The following is a 23,706-nucleotide window of genomic DNA, read 5'->3' on the forward strand; positions in this document are numbered from 1 at the left end:
TAGGAAGCAGGATGGAGCAGGGGGGAGAGGGGGGTCTGTGAGGTGCAGCATGCATTTGCCCAGAGAGAAACATACTCCATTCTATCTCAAAGACACTCAGGCTCATAGGAAAGCTGTGGATGCAAATTTCCCATTCCCTGCTAACATTGTCATAGAAACATCCTCCCATTAAGTTAAAATGAACTTAAACATATGGGATGTTCCTGGGACATCAGCAACCATGAGGGAGGCGAGCTAGGGACTGAAAACATGCACTGTGCGGCAAGCTTAGTGATCTGCCTGGCACACAAGCATTGCTTGTTACTACTGTTAGCTCCATTTCACAGAGGAAAAAACTGAAGCTGAGATTTTCATAAATTTTAGTGCTAGTAAATAATAGAGCCCAGACTCAAACCCATATCTTCTTATTCCAAATCCGATGTGATTTCCGTAGCATCCTTTGCCACACTGAATTAGGGTCCTGATGGAGGCAGTGCCTAACCCCCCAAAACAGTTGATGCTGTGACCATGGGACCACAGGGTCAGACTGGAAGCACGTTTCCGGGTGGGGTCAGTTTGAGGCCCTCAACTCATGCTGTGAGGTGACTACAGTTAGGGCAGACCCCCAACCCTTGTCTGTCTGTCCTCCTTTGCATGTCTCTTGGATGAGCTCATGATTTTTTTTTTTTTTGAGCTAATCTGGACTGCAAGATCAGTGCCACATTTAACAGGCCAAGACCTAGAGAATCTGCCTCGTAGGGCAGGCTACAATTTTGCTTAAGGAGCTATAACTTCTGAGCCGTTAACCTGGGTGCTATATATATGGAAAGTCAGGCACGCATGAAGATTTTGTTTTGTTTTTCAAATTGTTGATGCCATTCAAGGGATTGCTAATATCTTTTTATTGTTCCGTTGCTGCAAATGTCTTTGCCCAGATAAGAAAGATTTCAGCAAAAGGGTTTCTTAATTAAATATTGCCTCATGCCAGATTACCGCTCAGAAAGCAGCAGTGGGTTCCATTAAAGGATGAACTTCACTCCCACAGTCGACAGCTGATTAATGTGTTAATTAGGAACCCTGACCCCCTCCCCAGTCACCCGAATCTTCTCTTAAGCCCAGCAGAATGTATATATTATGCCCATGTGGGTAACCTCATGGCATACTTTGGCTTTGACTTTGGACGTTTATATAAAAATAAAGGCTCAGTTGCCAACATGAATAGCTTTCTTTCTTTCCAGGGGAAATACAAGATGGAAAGAGTTATAGGAACCAGAAGTCCTGCCTTTCAGTCTTCTTATATCAAGAGCAAGTGATATTTCTGCTGAGGCAGTGTCTTTTGAGTAGTTTAGCGGTGTAGGTTGCCACACAGTTATTTCACAGGAAAGGAGTGAATCCATCAGGCCACTGAGCTTATAAGTACTACCCTGGCAGTCAGCCACCAAAATATAAATACTCTAAATGGACTAAAGGAAATGTTCATTCTGTTGTTTAGAATTGGACACATCCCAGGAAGGTAAATTTAATCTTTTTGAGGACTGCTGTTATAGGCTTGAATGGAATACGCGTTTGTTTATCTCCTTTGTGATCTTTTTGTCTTCCTGGTGATACATTATGTATTTGTGATACGAAGCATTTCAGCTGTCTTGCTCAATGGCATTGCATTAGCTGATTGTTCAGTCCCCAGATTGCCATCGTTAAACAGCTTCAGCTTCAGCTCTGTCCAATCTGGGACCTGTTAGGAAGAGAAGTGGAACCAAAGAGGCCAGATTCCAACAGAAACAAAGCCGGGGTGGAATTAGGGGGAAATCATTCCAGAGCGCAGTGAGTTGAGCTCTGTACTTCTTAATCTTTATCTTTTAAAATATCTGAAGGAATTTTGGTACTTCTTGGCATAATAAGGAAAAACTAATGCCTCAAAAAGTAAAAAAAAAAAAAAAATGAAAGCTGCCTGTGGAAAAAGAAAGGAAGACTATCCCATACCACATGATTCAGAAAACCATAGTTTATGGGACACATGCCGTGTATTTCATGGATATGCAAACGTTATCTTATTAAAGAGACACATCTACGGTATATATTTTCACCTAACTATCACATCTTAAGTAATCAGCCAGGCTCCTATGATGAAATCTTTAATTACCAGAAGTGAGTCATTAGGTAGATGTAGAGTGAATGATGGTACTGCGTTTTATTGCCTCACATGATACAGCCATTTGTACCATAAATTCATTGACCTCATCTTAAATGATGTGTCCTGTAAGACAGACTTGATTCATTATTTCTTAAGTGACAAGTTTTTCTCTAACAATTTTTTGCTTCATCAGAAAGATTGCTTTTCTGTATTTTTAAGTCAGTGTTCTGAATTGAAATATAATGAGGCAAGGATATACAAACACACATTCACACTCATGTTACCCCAAATGAGACCATCATATACTGTCACTTACATTACCTAAACACTTTACAGCATTGCAGAAAATGAAGTAAACATTAGGCCTTAGCTTTAACTGGAAAGTTTCATGCAATAGAATTTTGCTTTCAACTTTGATGTCTGAAATTCTTTTTATGTGGAAATAGATAAAATGTGGTGAAGAATTCTGATTTGATAATTGGGATAGATCTATGATCATTCCTTATTCATCAATGAATTATTAAAAGTGAAAGAAGTGAAGGAAGGGAGAACATTTAAGTTATATTTAGATTATTTTTTTTTTGACTCCACTTGAAAATATTTATTTATTTTTATTTTAATTTTTTTAATTTTTTTTTCAACGTTTATTTATTTTTGGGACAGAGACAGAGCATGAACGGGGGAGGGGCAGAGAGAGAGGGAGACACAGAATCGGAAACAGGCTCCAGGCTCCGAGCCATCAGCCCAGAGCCCGACGCGGGGCTTGAACTCACGGGCCGCGAGATGGTGACCTGGCTGAAGTCGGACGCTTAACCGACTGCGCCACCCAGGCGCCCCTGAAAATATTTATTAAGCTTGAGGAAACAGAGGAATCCTCTGGAGGCAAATAATTCATTCTGGCAATTTAAAAACCAATTAAGGATTTCAGAAAACTCTTTCCCCTTATGGTTAAAAAGTAAGATCCAAAAGAAATATGCCAGAAAATTTGGCATATTATTTTAATTGGTTTAATTCATTGATAATATTTTTCAGTGAATGATTAAAGAAGCTACGTTTGATCCTTTACTTCAAGCTTATAAATTTACATCTAGGCCTAATATTGAAACAGAATCATGTGGCTTTATTTCATACAGGAACTTAAATGTCACATCGTTATATATTAACTTTATTAAAATGATCACGTTTTAAAAATAATAGCTTCCTTGCTTCAAGGTTTAACTACTAGTTTATTTCACCTTTATCTAGATAAGAATTTTGAGAGTCTGATGGATCTTGTGTGTTTCTTTCATCAGAGGCAATTCTGCACTTACTTGTAAACTAGACATCTCAACTATGATTTAAAAAAGAAAATTCCTGTAATCCTAGAGAAACCTGAAAACACTGTAGTGAAACACAGAAGTATCTTAGCATTGAAATTGTTTTTCTTGCAATAAGTATTTTGAGAGGGTAATTTGATATGAGACTACACAAAAAAACGAATGTATACCAGTAAGTATCTGTTATTCAGTCTCACGCCTTCCAGTATATTACCTGCAAATATCAGTGGAAAAAAAGAAGTGAGAAGGAAAGAGTGGATTTACACATACAGACCCGTATCTGCCACAAGTGTGTACACCCACAATCACACCCTAGCATGCCACCACTGTTTACAGTCAAGGAAAGCTGAGAGTTAAATGAGATGAGTAATCAAATGCCCAGCATATGTTGTTTTTGCATTGTTGATGTGACCAATTGTTATTAAAAGTTATCATCTTTTAATGCTATCAGTTTACCATAGTTAAAAAAAAAAAAAAACATTCACCAACAACAGAACAGACACCCTCCTCGACAAAAACAAGGTTCCATTTACAGCAACATTGGAACCAATGCTCTATAGAGGAGAGCCTTGAATTCAATGAACTCACCATTGCACTGCATTTCAGAGTTCTCTCTCTGCTGCTGTATGGATTGAGTGTGAAGGAAATGACAAAAAAAAAAAAAAAAAAAGAGAGAGAGAGAGAGCGCTAGAGAGAGGAAAGAAAAAGAAAAGAAAAAAAATTGCGTGTGTAATTTTCAGTCAAAAAAGTAAGGCACTGAAAGAACTACTGAAAATTTTGACATCTGTTTATCTGTTTATAGCTATGGCAAGATTACTCATATTAATTCTTGTTTAAAATGCCATATGAAGGAAAGACATTTGTGCAAACAAGAGTCATATTTGAATTGTAGATCATGTCTTCACCATCTGTGAGAGCTGATGGTGTTGCAAAATTAATGTGTTAATGAAATCACAATAATTTCTCCAAAGTAATGGGTTCTGAAGCCGAGAATGACTATTTTTTGAACTTTGATGTCTAGTGATTTCCAATTGGGAAAAGCTCTCAGCCTTTAATTAGTTCTGCAGCCCAACTTTAAAATAAATTTGGTGATATCTTGCTTTTGCCAGGAGTCGATTTGAAGGCGGGGGATGGGGGGGGCAGAGAAGCCATAACAACTTTTGGAAAACGTTCTCTGGTGTTTGAAAAGTTGTTAAATAAGACTGCCTGCCAAGAAATGTCACCAAAAATTCTGACTACTGAGAGAGAGTGGGCAAACAGCTCAAAAAATAATTCTAGCTTGCTGCAACATCACAGGTTGGGAATAGCTAAACCTCACACAGACTTCATGACTAATTCCAAGTTTCCCTTTGGAAGCCAGACATAATGATGTTCAGCGCTTTGTGTTATTGGTTAACACAGCACAACCTTTCCAACTGCATTATTGAACACAGTCAATAGTGTAAAGTGACTTTGTGTGAGGAGAATTTTATGGGGCTATATTTCAAAGGCCACCGAACTTCCTGGAGAATCCTTTTCTCCACAACTAGTTACATTTACATTTACCACGAGCCTCTTTGACAGGTGCAAATATGTGGGCAGGTGTAGGTATTCCTTTTTGTCAGATCCACCTTTAAGTTGAGCTTAAAGGACACAACACAGTTTTGGGGTGTTGTTGTTACTGTTTTTAATAGAAGATGGTGATAATTGCTATTCTGAAGAGCTCCTATTTAAAAAGCAATTCTGCCTTCCAAGGAGAAATCATTTCACAAACATTTAAGAATTTCACCTTTCAGAAAGAAACACTGCAGCCTGTTCAAAAAAATTGTGATGAAGTTTGAAAGAACCTTTATGTGAGCCATGAAACACTCTCTACTAGAGGAAATTGCTTATCTTTTTTTTTTTTTTTCCTTTTTATTACTGTGTTGTAGGTATGTGACTGGTGTAAGCACATAAGACACACAAAAGAATACCTGGATTTTGGGGACGGGGAAAGAAGGCTTCAGTTCTGCAGTGCAAAATGTCTCAATCAATACAAAATGGACATTTTCTACAAAGAGACACAGGCCAATCTTCCAGCTGGGCTGTGCAGCACATTACACCCTCCCATGGAAAATAAAGCAGAAGGCACGGGGGTGCAGCTGCTCACTCCAGACTCTTGGAATATCCCTCTAACAGATGCTCGGAGGAAGGCCCCCTCCCCGGTGGCTGCAGCTGGCCAAAGCCAGGGCCCTGGCCCATCGTCGTCCACCACCGTTTCTCCATCTGACACTGCCAACTGCTCTGTCACTAAAATCCCCACGCCAGTGCCCAAGTCCATGCCCATCAGCGAGACTCCAAACATCCCTCCGGTCTCCGTCCAGCCACCTGCTAGCATCGGGCCTCCCCTCGGTGTCCCGCCTCGCAGCCCTCCCATGGTGATGACCAACCGCGGCCCGGTGCCGCTGCCCATCTTCATGGAACAGCAGATCATGCAGCAGATCCGCCCGCCCTTTATTCGCGGGCCGCCGCATCACGCCTCCAACCCCAACAGCCCTCTGTCCAACCCCATGCTCCCCGGCATCGGGCCCCCGCCCGGCGGCCCCAGAAACCTGGGCCCCACGTCCAGTCCCATGCACCGGCCCATGCTGTCGCCCCACATCCATCCCCCAAGCACCCCGACCATGCCTGGGAACCCTCCAGGCCTGCTGCCCCCGCCGCCCCCGGGCGCGCCCTTGCCCAGTCTCCCATTTCCGCCGGTGAGCATGATGCCAAATGGCCCGATGCCCGTGCCCCAGATGATGAATTTCGGGCTGCCGTCGCTCGCCCCGCTGGTGCCGCCCCCCACCTTGCTCGTGCCATACCCCGTGATCGTGCCCCTGCCCGTGCCCATCCCTATCCCGATTCCCATCCCTCACGTCAATGATTCCAAGCCCCCCAACGGATTCTCCAGCAACGGGGAGAACTTCATTCCGAGCGCCCCTGGCGACTCCTCAACGGCGGGCGGCAAGCCAGGCGGACACTCCCTGTCCCCCAGGGACTCCAAGCAGGGCTCGTCCAAATCTGCGGACTCGCCGCCCGGCTGCTCCGGCCAAGCCCTGAGCCTGGCGCCCGCGCCCGCGGAGCACGGCCGGAGCGAGGTGGTGGACCTGACGCGGCGCGCCGGCAGCCCCCCGGGCGCGGGCGGCCAGCTCGGCTTCCCCGGCGTGCTGCAGGGCCCGCAGGACGGCGTCATCGACCTGACCGTGGGCCACCGGGCCCGGCTGCACAACGTGATCCACCGCGCGCTGCACGCGCACGTCAAGGCGGAGCGCGAGCCGGGCGCCGCGGAGCGCAGGACCTGCGGCGGCTGCAGGGACGGCCACTGCAGCCCGCCCGCCGCCGGCGACCCGGGCCCGGGCGCCCCCGCGGGCCCCGAGGCCGCCGCGGCCTGCAACGTCATCGTAAACGGCACGCGCAGCGCCGCCGAGGGCTCCAAGAGCGCGGAGCCGCCCCCGGAGCAGCCCCCGCCGCCGCCGCCGCCGCCCGCGCCCCCCAAGAAGCTGCTGTCGCCCGAGGAGCCGGCGGTGAGCGAGCTGGAGTCGGTCAAGGAGAACAACTGTGCTTCCAACTGTCACCTGGACGGGGAGGCGGCCAAAAAGCTGATGGGGGAGGAGGCCCTGGCGGGGGGCGACAAGTCAGACCCGAACCTTAATAACCCCGCGGACGAGGACCACGCGTATGCTCTGCGGATGCTGCCCAAGACGGGCTGCGTGATCCAGCCTGTGCCAAAACCCGCGGAGAAGACTGCCATGGCGCCGTGCATCATCTCCTCGCCCATGCTCAGCGCCGGACCGGAGGACCTGGAGCCTCCGCTCAAAAGGAGGTGCCTCCGAATTAGAAATCAGAATAAGTAAAAGGTTTGTATGAACACCGGGCTCTCCTGCGCACGAGCCAGTGCACTTCTCCTTATTTCTTCTTGCAAGGCAGAGGCGTGAGGGAGTTGTACCGATAAACATAATTTTACCGTACATGCTTTACAGCACACCTAATGTGGTCACACACTGTCATCATTTTTTGATCCAACATCATGCCCACTTTAGAGCTGAGGAAGCTGAGTCACAGCATGTAGATGCCATGCCCAAGGTCACTTATTTAATGGTGAAGCCCAGGCTTGAATCTGACTTGAAACACTGTCTACTTAACCAAACTTCTATTCTTATGCTCATCTCTGTAATTCACCCCGTTGAGGAAGAGGGGGATGTGGGGAGGAAGGAGAGATTACTTGGGACCCTTAAAAGTTCAGTCATGAGGTTACAGAGCTGTGGTAAACGGTGAGCTGGGCCACTTCCGGTGGCTGGGTGGTCTTATTGACAGAATGTCTCAACCCCCCAAATTTTCTCAAAAACCATGGATTGCATCTGCAAGATGAGACCAAAAACTAACCTTCTTCCCCGCTTATGCCAGCTGAACCCAGGCCGCCAAGCCCCATTTGCCCGGCAGAGTGCTGAAGCAGTGGCCCACAGCTCCTGTCCAGGGAGTCTCTTCCTTCATGTTGTCATCAACCAGCTTCCCCCAGGGCAGGCCTCCAGCATTGTTGACCAGCTTGGCATTCTCTCCTTGCTTGGGTTCAGTGGCTCAGCTGGTGGGCTGCTCACCCCTGCAGGCGGTGGGAGGCTTTGACAGGAGAAAGGGCCACACTGCTGAAGTGGCTGCAAGTACACCTATCTGACCTCATGGAGGGAATCGTGCTTAATGCCAAATGAGCTACTGATAATGAGTCCAGAGTCTCAGTAAGGGGAAGAGGAGCTCGCATGTGTGGCTTGCCCACTAGAGCCAGATGTGGCCTCTTTTGATCTTTCCACCACCTGGCAGACTAGGCATCATCTGTACTTTACCACGAAGGAGCATAAGGCATGGAGCTGTCATCCAAGTTAGAGCTAGCAAGTGGGGGAACCGGTGTGAACTCACCTGCCAGACCCAGGCCTGCTATCCCAGAGGGCAGCAAACGGACTACTGTTCAGTTGAGGTTTACCAACTGTTTGTGGAGAGAAAAGAAGAGAAATGAACATTTGCTGAGCCCTAATTGGTGTGCAGCTCCTTCCAGGAACTGGGAAGATACAAAGGTGAACATGAAACAGTGTCTGCTCCCAAGACAGGGACAGTTTGGTGGCAATGTAAACCCAGGGAGGAAGGAAGCCTGGGTAGAGGTGGACCTTATAGGAAGAACAGTTGCTCATGGTTGTATGTGTCGGCCCTCTTCTAAGTGTTTTTCAGTGGTGTTTATTTGGATCTGGATCTGTATGGTAATCATTACTGTCTGCCGTTTACTGATGAGGAAACTGAGACAGAAATTAAGTAGCTTCCCCAAGACGACCGAGTTAGTAAGCAGTCGAGATGCAAATCCAGGCTGATTCCAGAGCTCCGTTTTCTTTAACCACTGTAAAAGAATAGGCTAATTGGTCCCTTGATGACCCTACTTGATAAAATTCTGTTTAAGGTTCTTTCTTTCGAGAGAGAGGGAGAGTGTGTGTGCATGAGCAAGAACGTGAGTGGGGGAAGAGCAGAGAGAGAGAGGGAGAGAGAATCCCAAGCAGGCTCCACAATGTCAGCGGGGAGCCCAGAGCAGGGCTTGAACTCACGAACTGAGCTATGATATCATGACCTGAGCCAAAATCAAGAGTCTGATGCTTAACCGACTGAGCCACCCAGGCACCTCAATGAAATTCTTTTATTCTCCTTAGTTGTCTTGGGTAAAGTTCCTAGACAAAAACCAAGTGTACTTACTACTTAAGTGTTGAGAAAGTGTTCTTTTTTTTTTTTTTTTTTTTGGGCAGTGTTTAATTCTTGTTTTTACAGCAACAACCAACAAAGCTAGACTAACAGCCCGTTACTCCACAGGGGGAAATAGAAATGTGGACCAGAACAATTGATGTGGCATGTCCAGACCATTGTCTCTAAGTTGGCACATTTACGCGGGCACCTACCTAACTGACAGCCAGAGGTTTGTTTGGGAAGCATAGAGCCAGAGCTAGGAGGGGCGTGCTAGGTGGTGCAAGAAGGGTTTCTCAGTCATCATAGTTTAAGGTTTCCTTTTCCATTAATGGCTTTGCCAGCAGGAGCAGAACACTAAGAATCAGTTCACCATCGTTTCTTGATTTTACATCTACAAGTTCTGCTGTCCAAAGACAGATGGGCTCAGCCTTCTTCATAGTCACCTCAACTGAAAATGCCCCTGTTTTCTCCGCCAGAGTAGTTTAATCTGGTTGACAAAGCAATGAGTAACGGGAAGGTGTGGGACACAGAAGTTATGGCCTTTAGAAAGCCAGAAAGCTTGGGAATTGTAATTTTAAATATATTCTAATATCACTCACTCAAATGACATTAAAGGAGGAACAGAAGGGTGAGCACATTTTACTACCCTTCCTGGAGTGAGAAGTGACCAGGTCAAGAATAGTGCCACAGGTCCATGAGTAGCATGGGACCAGAAGAACATAAAAGCATGAAATATATGATAGCTGTTTGGATGATATATGTCTCTGAATAAAGAATCAGGCTAGGGTCTTGTATGTGGACCAGAGTCGTTACTAAAAATATTAACCTGGCTTTAGCCAATTTCAGAAGATGCAGTGACAAAATTGCCAATAGCCCCTAGAGATTGGAGAGTTCTTTTTATGGTGGCTCCCCCCAAGAAATTACAGCTTTTCTTTAAAGTCAGAGACACTTGGGCTTTGCCAGCTACAGCAGGGGTGACGAGGCAAGTGATTTAAGATGGGGGAAGAACTGCCTCTCCTTCACTAAATCTTATTTCCTCTTGCCCTCTGGAGTTGCATGTCTCCTCACAGTACGGTCTCAAGCTGCCGTAATTCACTCATATCCTCTGACCCTTCCTGATTTTCTGTGCACATGTGGTGCTGTTTTTCTTCTATGCCTTCAGAAACCCAGCCCATTCATATGGTTGTGGAAATTGGAAATGCATCCGTTAAATAAAGGACGGCATGGCTTTTGTGCCATGACAGTGAATGCTGTTGGTGACGAGTTAAAGCCAAAGTGGAAAGCATTAAACGGGACTGAGATGTGGGGGATGAGGTACGGCTGAGTGATTTCTCCGTATGCTTGTTGGTGACGCATATATTATTTCTCTTGGAAAGCCTGTGGGTCACTTGTCAGTGCTCTTCATATTTTTTCACTGTGCCTGCCATTCTCATACTCTATTACTGGTCAATTTGTTTGTTTATCATCTTAAACAGATTTGAAGTGGACTGTATCTTGAAATCAATAATCCAGGCAGCTAGTTTTGTTTTTTGTTTTTTGTTTTTTTTTAAGAAGCCATCATATGTGCTAGTTCTTGGCAAATAACAGGTTTGGTGCTTTTTGGGTTTTTTGTTTTGTTTTGTTTTGTTTTTTTCCATTTTGAAGTGATTCTGTTCCTGGTTACTTGACTTTATGCATTTTTCTTTGTTGATATGAATTACAAATTATTTCATTGGGCAGATATTGTCTTAGAGGCAGAACTAATTAAGTTTTGGTCGAAGATTTTGAAAGGCTGTCATCTCACTTTAATCTTTAGCTTTCAAGGCTCCAAATGCCAGTGCTGCAGCTTCTGTAGACTGAAAAAATATATCCCCCCAAATAATAAGAAAAACAATGGATAAACAGTTTCCAAACTATTCTATCCACAAAGAATTCCATTTGTAAATGGAATACTCCCTTCTTTGTCTTTGCCTTGGAGCTTGGGGGATAGCTGTTTGTATTTGTACATTTTCTGAATTTCTACAGTTTACACTTGTTTATGGTACATTGGGGAGTTCAGAGTAACCATTTGCAAATGTTTGAAGATACTCAAAAGAAAATATCCCCCCTCCTCGATTTTCCAGGGAAATGACATATTCTAAGTAAAATAATCAATGGAAAAAATGTGGACCATGAGTAACCTTTTTGCCCTCACTTTTTCCATTCCCCAGGAGCAATGAGTCCATACAACTTCCCACCTTGGTGGCTTCCAGATTTCTTCTGTGTTTCTAAAACGAGAAGGAAAATCTGGGGCTCTTTTCCCAGGCCCCAATTCCACAGTGCTCACTCAGCCTCAGCAGCACAGGCCCCTTCCACGTTTTGTTTTCTCCAGGAGACCTAGAGGAGGCAGCCATAGTTGTGGCCTCTTGGAGTTTACTTGCCAGTCTGGATGTGAAGACACAGTCCCAGGAAGGACTCTTCCAAAGTGGGGAGAGGGGTGCTGACCTCATTAAAAAAGTCAGGAGGGTGGAGGTGACATGTAATTTTTTGCCAGTTTAGTTTTCCCAGCCAAGAAACCTGAGAGTAGGCTGCCTGGGAAGTCAGGTCCATACCTTGGAAATATTACTGTGGGTGCCTCCTATGAAAGCAAGGAAAAGAAGAACACCTGAAAGCGAGGAGAGGAAATCAATCCAAATGGGATGTGCTCAGATCCTATGCCAGAGTTGAGATTTTTAATGTCCTAGTACTTAATGGGAAGTGTGAATTGGCCACATAGTCACCAATGTTCAAGTTTCGGCTGTCTGTCGGGATCCAGATGGCTGTCCAGTTCTAGGTAGGGGTAATTCAAAGAGCCAGAGAGAAACTGCCAGGTCCGCATCATGCACATATGTTAATGGGGAGGACTTCTGGAACTCTCCGTGATCTTTTCAGACTTTCGTAGAGGAGAGTTTTCCGGAATGAACAGGGTCAAGATTGGCCTTAAACAATTTCATTCAGTGCTGCTGGTTCTATTTTAACCCTTTCGACAAAGGGTGGGAGGAGGGTTTTAATGTGCAAGCATCTGGCTTTTAGATGTTATTTCAATCAGATTAAGATGGAATAGGAAATGACATGTGTGGCCGGGTATTTACTTCTTTCAGATGTAGCCATAACCCTCCATCTTCAGCAGGGCTGGGACAGGGGTGAGGTGGGAGAGTGCTTAGTGTGCAAAGTTTAAAGAACTCAGTCTCAGGGGCGTGTAGGTGCAGTGCTGGTCCTGGCCTTGCTCCCAGGCCTCTGGTTGATGTGGTAGCTCCCTAAAGCTAGTCTCCTGCTCCACGGACTAGTCCATAGTCCATGGATGGCCTTCAGCCATTCCCCCTGGAATTTCAGGGGAAGTTTTATGTGTCTGTGCACTGAGGCATTTTCTTGGGAGGAGAGGTCTGTAGGTTTTGGCTTCAGAAAAAGTATGCACTATATCTCTGAAGGATTATCATATATTATCACCACGCCATAACTGAGCTGGAATTCTTCTTGTCACTCTAAGGAAGCTTATTTCATGGTAAAGTTTTCCTTAAAGCAGAATTATTTGCAGCAGTTTTTGCTGTGGACCTAATATTACAGAACCACTGTTGCAGATACATAACGTAGCTCCTGCCTCCATAAGATGGATCAGTGACAAAATGCAAAAGGTTACAGACCCTTCTTCAAGTTACCATATCCTGTGAGTGCAGGAAAAGACACAAGCTGGATGCTTCCCCAGCCCCTGGACTTTTGAAGTTTATACTGTATAAGGAGACACTGTCCTTCCGTGGGTAACCTTCTACTCTGCTTCGGAGGCCAAGGGAGCAGAATGGCTAGCACCCGGGAAGCGGATGGCTCAGTAAACACCAAGACATTGATGTAGCTGTCTCTGAAAGTGCTACCCATTCTCTCTAGCTCCCTAGCATGCTTCTCCACCTGGAAAGAGTGTGCTTGGAGAGGGGGAAAGCATTCGATCAGCTATTAACAAGCCATTGCTCAGAAGGGCACTGGAAATAAACTCCCTGTCTGATTTCCAGGGAGTAATTCCCTTGCCAGCCTGATGAGTGGCTGCCTGGGCATCATGGTTCAATCATTTACACCTACCTCCGTGCTGACAAGGAGTGAGGAGGGGCAGAGGTGTTTAAGAACCAAAATACACTACAGCACGGGACACTTACCTCATATAGTGAAACGCTTACCTCCATCCCCAGCATGCTGCCTTTTCCAGATTCTCTTGTCAAAGAGGTTGTGCCAAAGGGGCAGAGATAGTCTTTCTATTTTCCTTTCCTCTGTCCTGCACAGAATTATCTTGAATTTTTCAGTTGCTGCTTTAAATGGGTAACACTTCCTATGTGAATGCATGTTAAGGCAATGCATTCTGCTTGTGTAAACTTTTTGGTTTCCGATGCCTCAAAAGCATAAGAGGAATCCATTCCAGACAAACAAGTTAGCCTTAAAAGATAAATGGTTTGATGCTGGCATCATTAAACAGGGTCCCGTTCTCACGGAAAAGGGGTAAATGACATCTCAGATGCCGGCTCTAAATGTTAACAGTGTAGAGCTCTTCTCTGGATTGTGGATTTGCACAGCATTCTGCCTGACAAAAAAGTGGGGTGGGGTCTGGATTGAGAATAGGAGGCCATCAGCAAGGAGGGAGAACACACACGCAGGCACGCATGCGCACACACACACACACACACACACATTATTTCAGGGGCTATTTAAAAGATTCTAGTGAAAACAACTGGAACAAAAGCTGCACCAACAACAAAAACTTGGAGTCAGTCTCTCATGCTTTAGAACAGCTCCTGAGCACACTACAGATTCTTAGGTTGGAAACCAGTCAAGTTGCCTCCCTGATCTTTTAACTCCTCACTCCTGGTGCATATGCTGTTTTACCAAGTTGCCCAAATGCCTTCTCTGAGTAGGGAGAAGGGAACTGCTTTTCTGTGTAGCTGCAGGATCCAGACTGTGACAAATCAAAGCTGCCCAGCGCTCCCCAGCCTCATTGCACCCCGCTCTTTGGCTGTGCAGCTGGATGTCTCGTCACTGAACCTCTGGTGTGTTGTCTTTCTTTGACAGCAAGCTGTGTTTTCTTTCGGGTAAAAAGGGAGGTAAGAAGGCGACTGATAGCATTTAAGGAACAGGAGGGAGAGACACAGTGTGTGGACTTATTTGATATGAACCATTGACCTAACATCCCCAAAATGCAATTAAAAAGTATATCTCTCTCTCATTTGCATGACTTCTTTCCCCAGACATGTTTTTGGTATTGAAAATGAATGGTATTTCCATACAACATGTGTCTCAATTTGTAATGATATCCGCCTTGCAGCTGGCTTAGTTCTCGAAGTGTTTCTAAAATGTTACTGTCTTAAATTTGAGCCAACCTACACTAACAAATTATCTAGAAGCAAAGTGGCTAAGCTGCATTTGGTGAGAGAAAAGGAAACCCTATATTTCATCCTTCAACTCTTGTTTTGGAAATTCAGACTGTAACATGATCTTTTCCTAAGGAAATCTACACACGCACACTTTAAAAATTGTGCGGATTGGGTGTTGTGGGAGCAAGCACGATCAGGTTTAAGTTTCTCTGCAAAGTTCTGCATCCCATCAACAAGCCCTTTTGATATTTTAAACCCATATTTAGAGTAATTTCAAGATATTTGGAGCACATGTGGTTAAATGTAAAACTTTGTCATTATGATTTGTTAGATGCTTATACTTTAAATATTTATAAGCCATTTTTAAGTACTTTATCCAAAAGCCTTCTCCCACTAGAATACTGTAATTGAGTGGTATCTGAGCATCATTATATATAGAAGATACAGGGTGAAGTCACTGCAGCATGCACGTTCTTCCTGCTTTTCTGGTTTCAATTCAAATGCTATTTTTAGTAGTTTCAGCTTATTTAAAAAATGTATAAAAAGTCATAAACAGGGTTGGGTGTCTGTGATTTAAAAAAAAAAAATTACCCAGTTCTCCCAAAGGTAAAGTGTTCAATGTGAATCATGTTGAGTCTCACCTCTTTGTCTTATCCTGGGAGTATTTAGTAAAACTTTCCATTCGAGTGTTGGATCTGAATCTGTGTCCACATGAGTTTAAAGTGTCATGTTGTTCCTCTGAAATGTTTTAGGGGCAATTTACTGGTGGTTAGATTGAACTCTTTATCATTCACCTGTAACCATCTTGGGAACTAAGACCCAGGATCCTGTCTTTATCACAGATAGCCTGCTTGTGCACTTCATGTGAAAAAGAGGAGAGGGAAGAAACCTGTTTTCCACACTCAGAATCCATTTAAACTTCAGAGGTTATAAATTTCAAACTGACCACAGGCCTCTGGGGCTCACACTCTTTTATGGCTGGCAAAATACAACTTTCTGGTAAGAACGGGAAAATGAAGGCTTAAAAAGGCTCATAAACTTGCTTGGACATCTAATAGCTCTTACCAAACAGCATTTTCATGAGTTAAGTGTAAATGAGTCAGAAACATATAGATTGAATTTCTTTTAAAATACACATGGGCTTAAAAATTAAGGCCAAAGTGCTTGGCAAAATAAGTTTTGGTTTTAGCCAAACCCCAAATGTTTGAAAAAAATCGTTCTACAATTTGCCAAACCAAAAAGACATCCAGGTCCCTCTGTTCCTCTCATTGAATATGATGGCATCATAAACACAGGACTTAATGTCTATTTTCATATCCACCAAGGTTTGAGCAACATGAATCCCAAATGTTAATTGAAAAACTATGAAAAAGTTTTGGAAAAACATTATGGCTTTTTGCAGACAAAGATGAGGAGTCACTGATTGTGAGTTCTGATTTTGACAGCACACCTCACTGTCTGGTCATCCCATCTACTTGTTCTCTGTCTCAGCTGGTGTGTGTGTGTGTGTGTGTGTATTAGAACATATCCCATCTACTTGTTCTTTGTCTCAGCTGGTGTGTGTGTGTGTGTGTGTGTCTGTGTGTGTGTAGCTTATGCATAGAAATAATAGCTTTTAAAAATCCTGTATTTGGAGTTCTTAATTTATACTTAATTCATATATTACAGTCCACAAACTTAATAAATTCCCAGTCATACCCAAACAGAGGGAGACAGTCCCCTTATTGATAGTTTGGAGATGGTCTTCATTTATTTCCCTAGAGAGTAAAACATATCAATTTTTTAATGTTTATTTACCTTTGAGAGAGACAGAGAGAGAAACAGAGTGCAAGCAGGGGAGGGGCAGAAAGAGAGAGAGACACAGAATCCAAAGCAGGCTCCAGGCTCCAAGCTGTCAGCACAGAGCCCGATGCAGGGCTTTTGAACGCCATGAGATCACGACCTGAGCTGAAGTCAGACTGAGCCACCCAGGCGCCCCAAAATGTATCCATTTTTAACTAATGGTATCTAACATTGACTTTGTGCAGGGACACTGTTATCAAGAGATACAAGGAAGGGAGGGAAAGAGGGAGGGAAAGTGTGAAGAAGGAAGGAAGGAGACAGAAAAGAAAAAAAAATGGGAGAGGGAGTGGCAGGTGTCCTTGACTTGTTTTGAGGAACTAATAACCTGCTGAGAGAGACAAGAAATAACGAAGGCAACTTTTCCAGGCAACACGCAGAACTGCAAAGTGATGTGATACTACAGACAGTATGCTTCAGCAAGGGCAGGATCTGGGACGGCTCCCTCTCTGCTGAAACTGAATTCCTAGCTCAGGGCTGGCAGAGCAGGCCTGCAGGTATTTGCTGAACAAATGAATGAGGAGAGTCCCAGGAGAGCAATAGCTAATGCAGTTAGCCTGATAGGGTTCCACACAGCAGGTGAGTTCAGAGTGAGGTCCTAAATCTGGGAAGGGGCATGGACTAGCAGGAGTGTAAGAATAAAGAATGCAATAGGATGTCAAAAGCCGCAGAGGCGAGGTAGAGTGAGTGAGCCCCGTTGGGGATGACCTGCCTTGCACTGGGCTGGAGCAAAGCCCCACTGCGGAGGGAGAGGAGCCCCGGAGACTGCAGAGGGCAGGTAGATTGCGGAATGTGTACTCTGTGCATCAGGCAACGTCACCAAGACCTCGAACAGAGGAGTGACAGGATGAAATCTGTACTGGAGGAAAATTGCTTTAACAGCTGTTCATAGACTGAAAGGAAGCAGGAGAAAGACTGGCATCCCGAAAGCTGATTGCTGCATTCTGATGACAGGCTAATTACCAGTGGTTGATTCTAAACACTGCGGGATGTTATCACTACGGTGTGAGGGGTGTAGGCTGCCACAAGTGTACTTCAAGTGTGTAAAGCACTGTAGCAGTGCAATGGAGGCAGAACTTTCGTTGTGTCCAGCGTAGGCATGAAGAGGCTTCACGGCGTATGGTGGAAGAAAACCTCACCACCGACAGACCATTTCAAAGTCCAGTCGGGGGTGCCAGCCGGGCCCCAGATTGTTGTAGAAAACAGGGTCTTGGCCCTTCTGACCAGCCAGCTGCCCGGAGCTGTTGACCAGCCACCTAGGCATGGTGTGGGCTGTTGGCTAGGACTGATGGATGGGCACACAGAGACAGGCAGTGCTCTCCCAGCAGAGGACTCCCTGCTGATGAGCACGGAGCCTGGACGGTGGCCGCAGTGACACCCGAAAGCTCTGGCCTTGGACAAAAGAGCAGCCATAAGGCTTGGGTGGCTTGCTCTCCCTCAGACATCTTCTGAGATTTCCACAGTGTCTGAATCCCATTCTCCCAGGGCCTTCAGGCACTGTCAAGGGAGGCTGACAACTTTTAGAGATGCCTTTTTATCTTTTTTAACCTCTGGTGCCTTAGACCTTCTTCTGAAGCTTCCACATGTGCAGACAGGGAGCTTCCAGTTGTGAAGGAAGGCAGTGGTGTGGTTTTGTGGAAAAGAACATCAGCTCTGGAGTTGGGCCAGCCTGGGTGCAGATCCTGGCAGAGCCTTTTAGGAGGTGAGGAAGGAGGTGATTGTCTCCTGAGTCTCCTCTCTAGGTCACGAGTAACAGTGACATTACTGTGAGGGGTAGGTAGAACACATAGACAGTGTGGCACATCACAGATGCCCTACAGCTGGCAGGTACTTCCCTGTTAGAAAGGCTGTGAGGACTGGCAGAGAAGTGCAGGGCCAGAGTGAGGTCTGCTTGGATTTGAAAACTAGCTGTATCGCTTACTAGCTATAAGAGTTTGGAATAGCTTTATAAGCTCTTGTGCCTGCATTCTCTCGTTAAATAATTGTATCATCTAACATTTATTGAGCATACTTTATATGCAGGCAGCGTTCAAAGATTATGTGCCCACAGCAACACTATGGAATACCATTATTAAATCCATTTGACAGATGAGTAACTAAGGACCAGAGAGGCTAAGTCTCCTATCTTGTGTCCTTGGTCAGTAAATGACAACACTGAGAGATCTGACGGGCAGCCTGGCTCCAGAGTCCCCATGTAAGATCACTGAGCACATCTCATATACACGAAAATGAAGATAAGACCTCTTACCTCATAGAGTCATCAGGCTCCAGTGGTAGATAACCTAGGTTAAAATGCCAAGGAAGTACCTGGCACATAGTAGGTGCTTGTTTAAAGAATTGTCATGGTGTCTGCTGTAGCTCAGAACTTGCTTCCCTTGGATGTGGAATGCAAGGTGATGAAACGCTTCCATGTTGTCAACCACGGATGTTAGGGATACCATTCCAGAATGTGTAAGATGTCTGGTTCCACTTTTACGGGTAGAGACTGGGACAAACAGAGCAAATACTCAAGGTCAGAGTGGTGCAGCCAGGATTAGAACCTGAGTCCTCATCTGCCTTTCCTCTCAGTGGGACACAAGATATGACCAAGGCTGCTTGAGTTACATGCCCTGTGCCAGGAACCAGAGGCATATTTTTGCCACCCATGGTATCACTTCCTCATGTTGAGCAGCTGATCTCAGAGAGGAAATAAGTTGTACCTGAACATCTGGGGTCAGGAGGGTGAAAGGGTTGCAGAGAAGTAATTATTAACCACATTCTCCATCTCCTTGGCTGTGCAGGGGTAGGGGTAGGCAATAGAGTTGTGGGGGGTCAGTATGTTTGCTCTTATTTTGTGCAGTGAAGTTTCCATGAACATGAAGCCTCTCCCTACCCCCCTTCAATATCTCCTGCTCTTCTTCCCACCCTCCCTATTCATGGATTGGTCATAAGGAATAGATTAAGTGCCAGAAAGTCCACCCCTCCAGATCCCAGCTAAAATCCCCAAAATCTGTTGGTCCATAAACCATAGCTACTTGTCACATTTTTTTCTTTCTTTTCTTTTCCTCCTCCTCCTCCTTCTTTTAACCTAGAATGCCCATGTTCAGATAATATAGATATAGAGAAATGACAAACTCAATCTTAACACAATAAACATCTATGTTATTTTCTGTTGGTGGTTTTTTTTTTTTTTTTTTTTGTCCAAGGCAGAATTTTTAGAAGGCACATGAACCAGCATTAGCTAGTTGGTGTATTGGATGAAACTGGAATGAAAATGTAATTGTATTTTCTTATCAATTAGCTTCTCAGAGTTCTTGTTTGTAAACAAAGGAGATGGACTGTCTATGTCTCTAGGGCCCCTCACATCCCTGACACTGTGACCCCCACTTGTCAGGGGAAGGAGGGGAGAGATGAAACCCGGACTGAGGGAGGTATTCCCTGGATGGGAGCATGGGGTTTGGGGTCATAGGAGGTGGATCCAACCTACTCTGCCCCTTTCTAGCTAGTGACCTTGACCATGTAAGCTTCTTAACCTTCCTAGGAAAGTTTCCTCATCTGCAAAATGGGGACAGTAATAAATACTTAAGTAGCATTGTTGGTTCCATGAATTAAGTGTATAAGTGAGATACCTATATAAAATGTGCTTGTTTTCAAGTGAAATAAGTATATCAAAGTGCCTTGTGCAGCATTTGACATCAAGTAGGTGCTCAGTAAAAGTTGACTTCCTTCTTTGGGGGAAAAAAAAACCCTGAAGCTTTGCCAAACCGTGATAGGAAGTGCTTGGTCCTAAAAGCTAGAGACATAGGGCTTTTGGCTCATCTTCAAAATTTCCTGCAGAACATTAGCTAGAGTATGTAAGTCTCCTTTATTTTATTTTTCTCTTTTGTGAAGGGAGGTAGCCACCTGCCCCAGTGCATTTATGAAAATGTACTCTGTTAGTCATGAATCCCCATATGCTTTTAGGAAAGGGCCAGGGTCAGGGTCATTTGGTTTGCTTAAACACCCAGGTTCCAGAAAGGATTGGAGGTAGTTTAAGAAGATCAGTCATCCGGGGTGAAGAAGAGGATCCTAATGAGTGCACTAGATGAAGTTCACGGCTGAGGTTCTTTGTGCCCTAGGAACTTTTAGAGGTCAGCAAGAAATAGCAGTGACCACTTGTGAGAAGCAACAGGCCTCTGTACCCATGTAACTCATCAAGCCAAGTTGGCAGAGAAAACCAAAATTTTAACTTGTAGAACAAAGAATTACAGATGGAGCTATCCCAGCAGGGGGTCTTCTGTGGTGGTGATTTTTCCTGATTAAAGAGTAAAATAAGCTATTGCTAAAGGAGAAAATTAAGAAAAGCAAGTCCTTACGTTTGGCTTAATTTTTTTTTTTTTCTGTTAAATATACATGAGCCCTGGCTTATCAGAACCATGGAGTGGGCAGCACAGTGGTGATGAAGTTGTACTTCAGACCAGAGCCTAGCACTGAGCCAACCGATGCTCGTCCTTGGCTCCCACAACCCTCTCCCCACCACTGGTTATTTTCCATAACAATCACACCAGGTTTTTCAATTACTTTCACCAACTAATGAGCTGTAAGAAAAGAGGTGCCATCCACTTCATAAATGAAAGCCATTTCTGTCTTGGCAAAAGCCATTTCAGAACTTCACGAAGCAGTGGTTGATGGGGGAGAGAAGGAACCATTTTTGGGCAAAACCTCACCAAGGGCTTGCTGTGGAGACCACTATCTGGCCTCACACTTGGGTTTATCAGCTCATGCAGGTGACTCTGCTCATCGACCGCTGGGCTCTTTTCTTGTGAGTGTCCCAGAATAGCTGCGGCTACCTGAGACCAGTCCAGTCCTTGGGGACTCATTATTGTTCCAGATAAACAGCGTGGCCGAAGCCAGCACGTAATGGCTGTATTTAACCGTGATAAGTGATGGGCCGATGTGCCCGAGTGAGCCGCATCACTGTAAGGCTCGGGTAAGTGGACAGAGGCCAGCCAGCTCAGTAGTGGGCACTTCTCACACATCATAGAGTTGATGCCATAGAGTTTTAGACTCGGATAATAAATCTGGCAGACATGGGCAGCTTGCCTTCTAAACAGGTAAGATGGGACAGACATACAGGGTTTTGATTATGCTAATTACAAAGGTATTTGAGGAAGGAAAGAAAAATAAAAGTCTGGAAAATGGATTAGATAAATCGAGGCAGGCTTCTCGGCAGAAGTGGACTCTTGCACTATGGAGGGACCAGCTTGCAAATGTTGGGATGTAGAATAAGACACACATTTTTCTCTGGACACACATTTCCTTTTGGGAGTGGTTGCTAGGAAAGTATAAGACTTCCTTTTAAAGACAGCGAGCATAAGTCTTAGGCTGTAAAGGCCAAAGAAGGAAAGGTGAGAATGGTTATATTTTGACAGTATCAACATTGGAAGCATTTCTTAGTACTCAGGCACATTTCTGTTCTCCATAATTCTCTGAAAATTCTTGTGGGGTGAAGGAGGATGAGTAACTCAATCATATTCTTAGCAATGCTTTCCTGATGTAAAAAAAGGAAAAGTGCCAGGCAGACAGAGGCCCTCTCACTGCACTTAGTTATGCATTCCCTGAGGATGGTACTTCATTCCTCTGGCCTAAGGGGCAGGGGGGCCTGGGATTCTGAAGGCGCCTGGCCATACAGGTCTGCTGGAGACTATACATTGTGGAGCCAGTCTGCAAACACAGTACATGCGTGGTGCACAGGATGGGCTGTGTGCATGTGGGATTCCATGTAACAGGACCCCTGGGTTGTCCTGCCTTCAGACGAACCCTGGACTCACAGGAAAACCCAAATGTGAGGCACGAGTATCGCTGTTTCCCCAGAACTTCCTGCATTAAGGGATACTGTGTGTGTGTGTGTGTGTGTGTGTGTGTGTGTGTGTGTGCCTGTGTGCCCACACGCACGTGCACGTGAAAGAGAGATTAGTAGAAAGGAGACTCTGAAACTTTGTGCTTTGGAGTTCAGAAGTTACTAGTCTTCCTTATACACAGATTAATATCCAGCTGCTCAAGTTTGTAATCCTACGTACTTGACACTGGCTTTGGTCCAAAGATCCCACAGTCACAGAACTTGAGAGATGGAAGATAGAATCGAAAATCTCCCGAGACGCCGGTGTCACAGAGGAGGAATCAAGACTTGGGGAGGTTAAAGAAGGGGACACGCTGGACTGTGACTTGTGTCTCTGTCTCACTTATCATAGTAATTTCCCCTTTGCTCAGATCAAGAAATTTAAACTGGATGGATTTTCCATAAGATCCCTCTGCTTGGCAAGGGCAAAATAGGAACTGGCTCGGGCCCTGGAACTTCCTCACGATCACTTTCTAAAACTGCAGGCTTGCTTCCTCCCCGCTCTTGAGTTTCACACTCTGCATACCAATAACTCCTGGAAGGTGAAGCCCAAGCTTGGTTCTTCATTTCCATTGATTCCAGCGTCTGTTCCCCGGGTCACCAACAAGGGGGCTGCCCTGAGCCACAGCCAGAGCCATGGGAACAGATGAGGACGACTTCAGGACCACCCCCTCCTCAAATGTTAGCTGCAGAAAGGGGCTTGTACTGCCACCATCTGGCCTTTGCGTGTGTCCCAGACATGGCAAGGATGTGGTGAGAGGGAAGGAAACAGCACACAAATTGTCTACTTTGCCATTCTCTTAAAATAAGCTCGGTGTGTGAGGAGGCTTTCAGAGCAGCAGGAATGGGGCTGCAGAAAATAGAGTGTGGTGCAGCTGCACCCTTTAGAACTTGGGGGGAAAACACATATTATTTACCAGACAATAATAGATCCCAGAGAATAATAATGATTATTATAGTGTTTGGGATGGCAAACGCTGTCGTTAAGGTTCCAGAATGGCTCTCATTATAATCCCGTTTTCCCAGTCCCTTATGAAAGCCTTGAAATTTTCTCCAAGTCGGCTGATGCTGTCCATGTTTGGCCTTTGTCCAAAGGTGATTTGAATATAAAGAAACTCATTTGAGAAATATTCCTCTTTTTTGAGGTCACGATTACATTAAAGAAAAAAAAAGCCACATCCTTAAAAAAGCAGAGCATTCTTAAGTCGTTCAAAATGGCGGTGTTTCCTGGTCACCGGAAGAAAGCATTAAATGCTTCTTTTTCTCTTTTCCTTTTTAAAGAAAGGATTCAGAGGCCCCCTCTGACTACAAGATTTGGTCATTCTTGGTCCCGAGCCCAGAGGTGGGGATGGTTTTCCTCCCTCCATGGCAAGTTCCAGGCTATGCTCCCTAGGTGGAAAAGAACTGTCCCAGAAGAAGCTACACTTGTGTCTTTGGATCCATTTGTGATTTCTGAGGCTCCTTTCCGATTCTTCATGACCTCTCATTTGACAGCAGCTCTTGGCATTTTTATTTCAGTATCCCTTC

At 45.0% G+C, this 23,706-nt stretch overlaps 1 protein-coding gene across 2 annotated transcripts in view; it reads left to right on the plus strand.

Moving 5' to 3' along the window:
- Positions 1–23,706, plus strand: part of SOBP (sine oculis binding protein homolog) — a 187,194-nt gene that overhangs the window by 136,977 nt on the left and 26,511 nt on the right. For both annotated transcript variants that reach the window (XR_007152546.1, XM_047860887.1), the window contains exon 6: positions 5,337–7,283. Coding sequence is in view for 1 of the 2 variants with exons in the window: in XM_047860887.1 (XP_047716843.1) it covers positions 5,337–7,280 (1,944 nt within the window). In the remaining variant the exon portion in view is untranslated. The remainder of the gene's footprint in view (positions 1–5,336; positions 7,284–23,706) is intronic.

This window comes from Prionailurus viverrinus, chromosome B2 (assembly GCF_022837055.1).
Source record: "Prionailurus viverrinus isolate Anna chromosome B2, UM_Priviv_1.0, whole genome shotgun sequence".
Classification (NCBI taxonomy): Eukaryota; Metazoa; Chordata; class Mammalia; order Carnivora; family Felidae; genus Prionailurus; species Prionailurus viverrinus.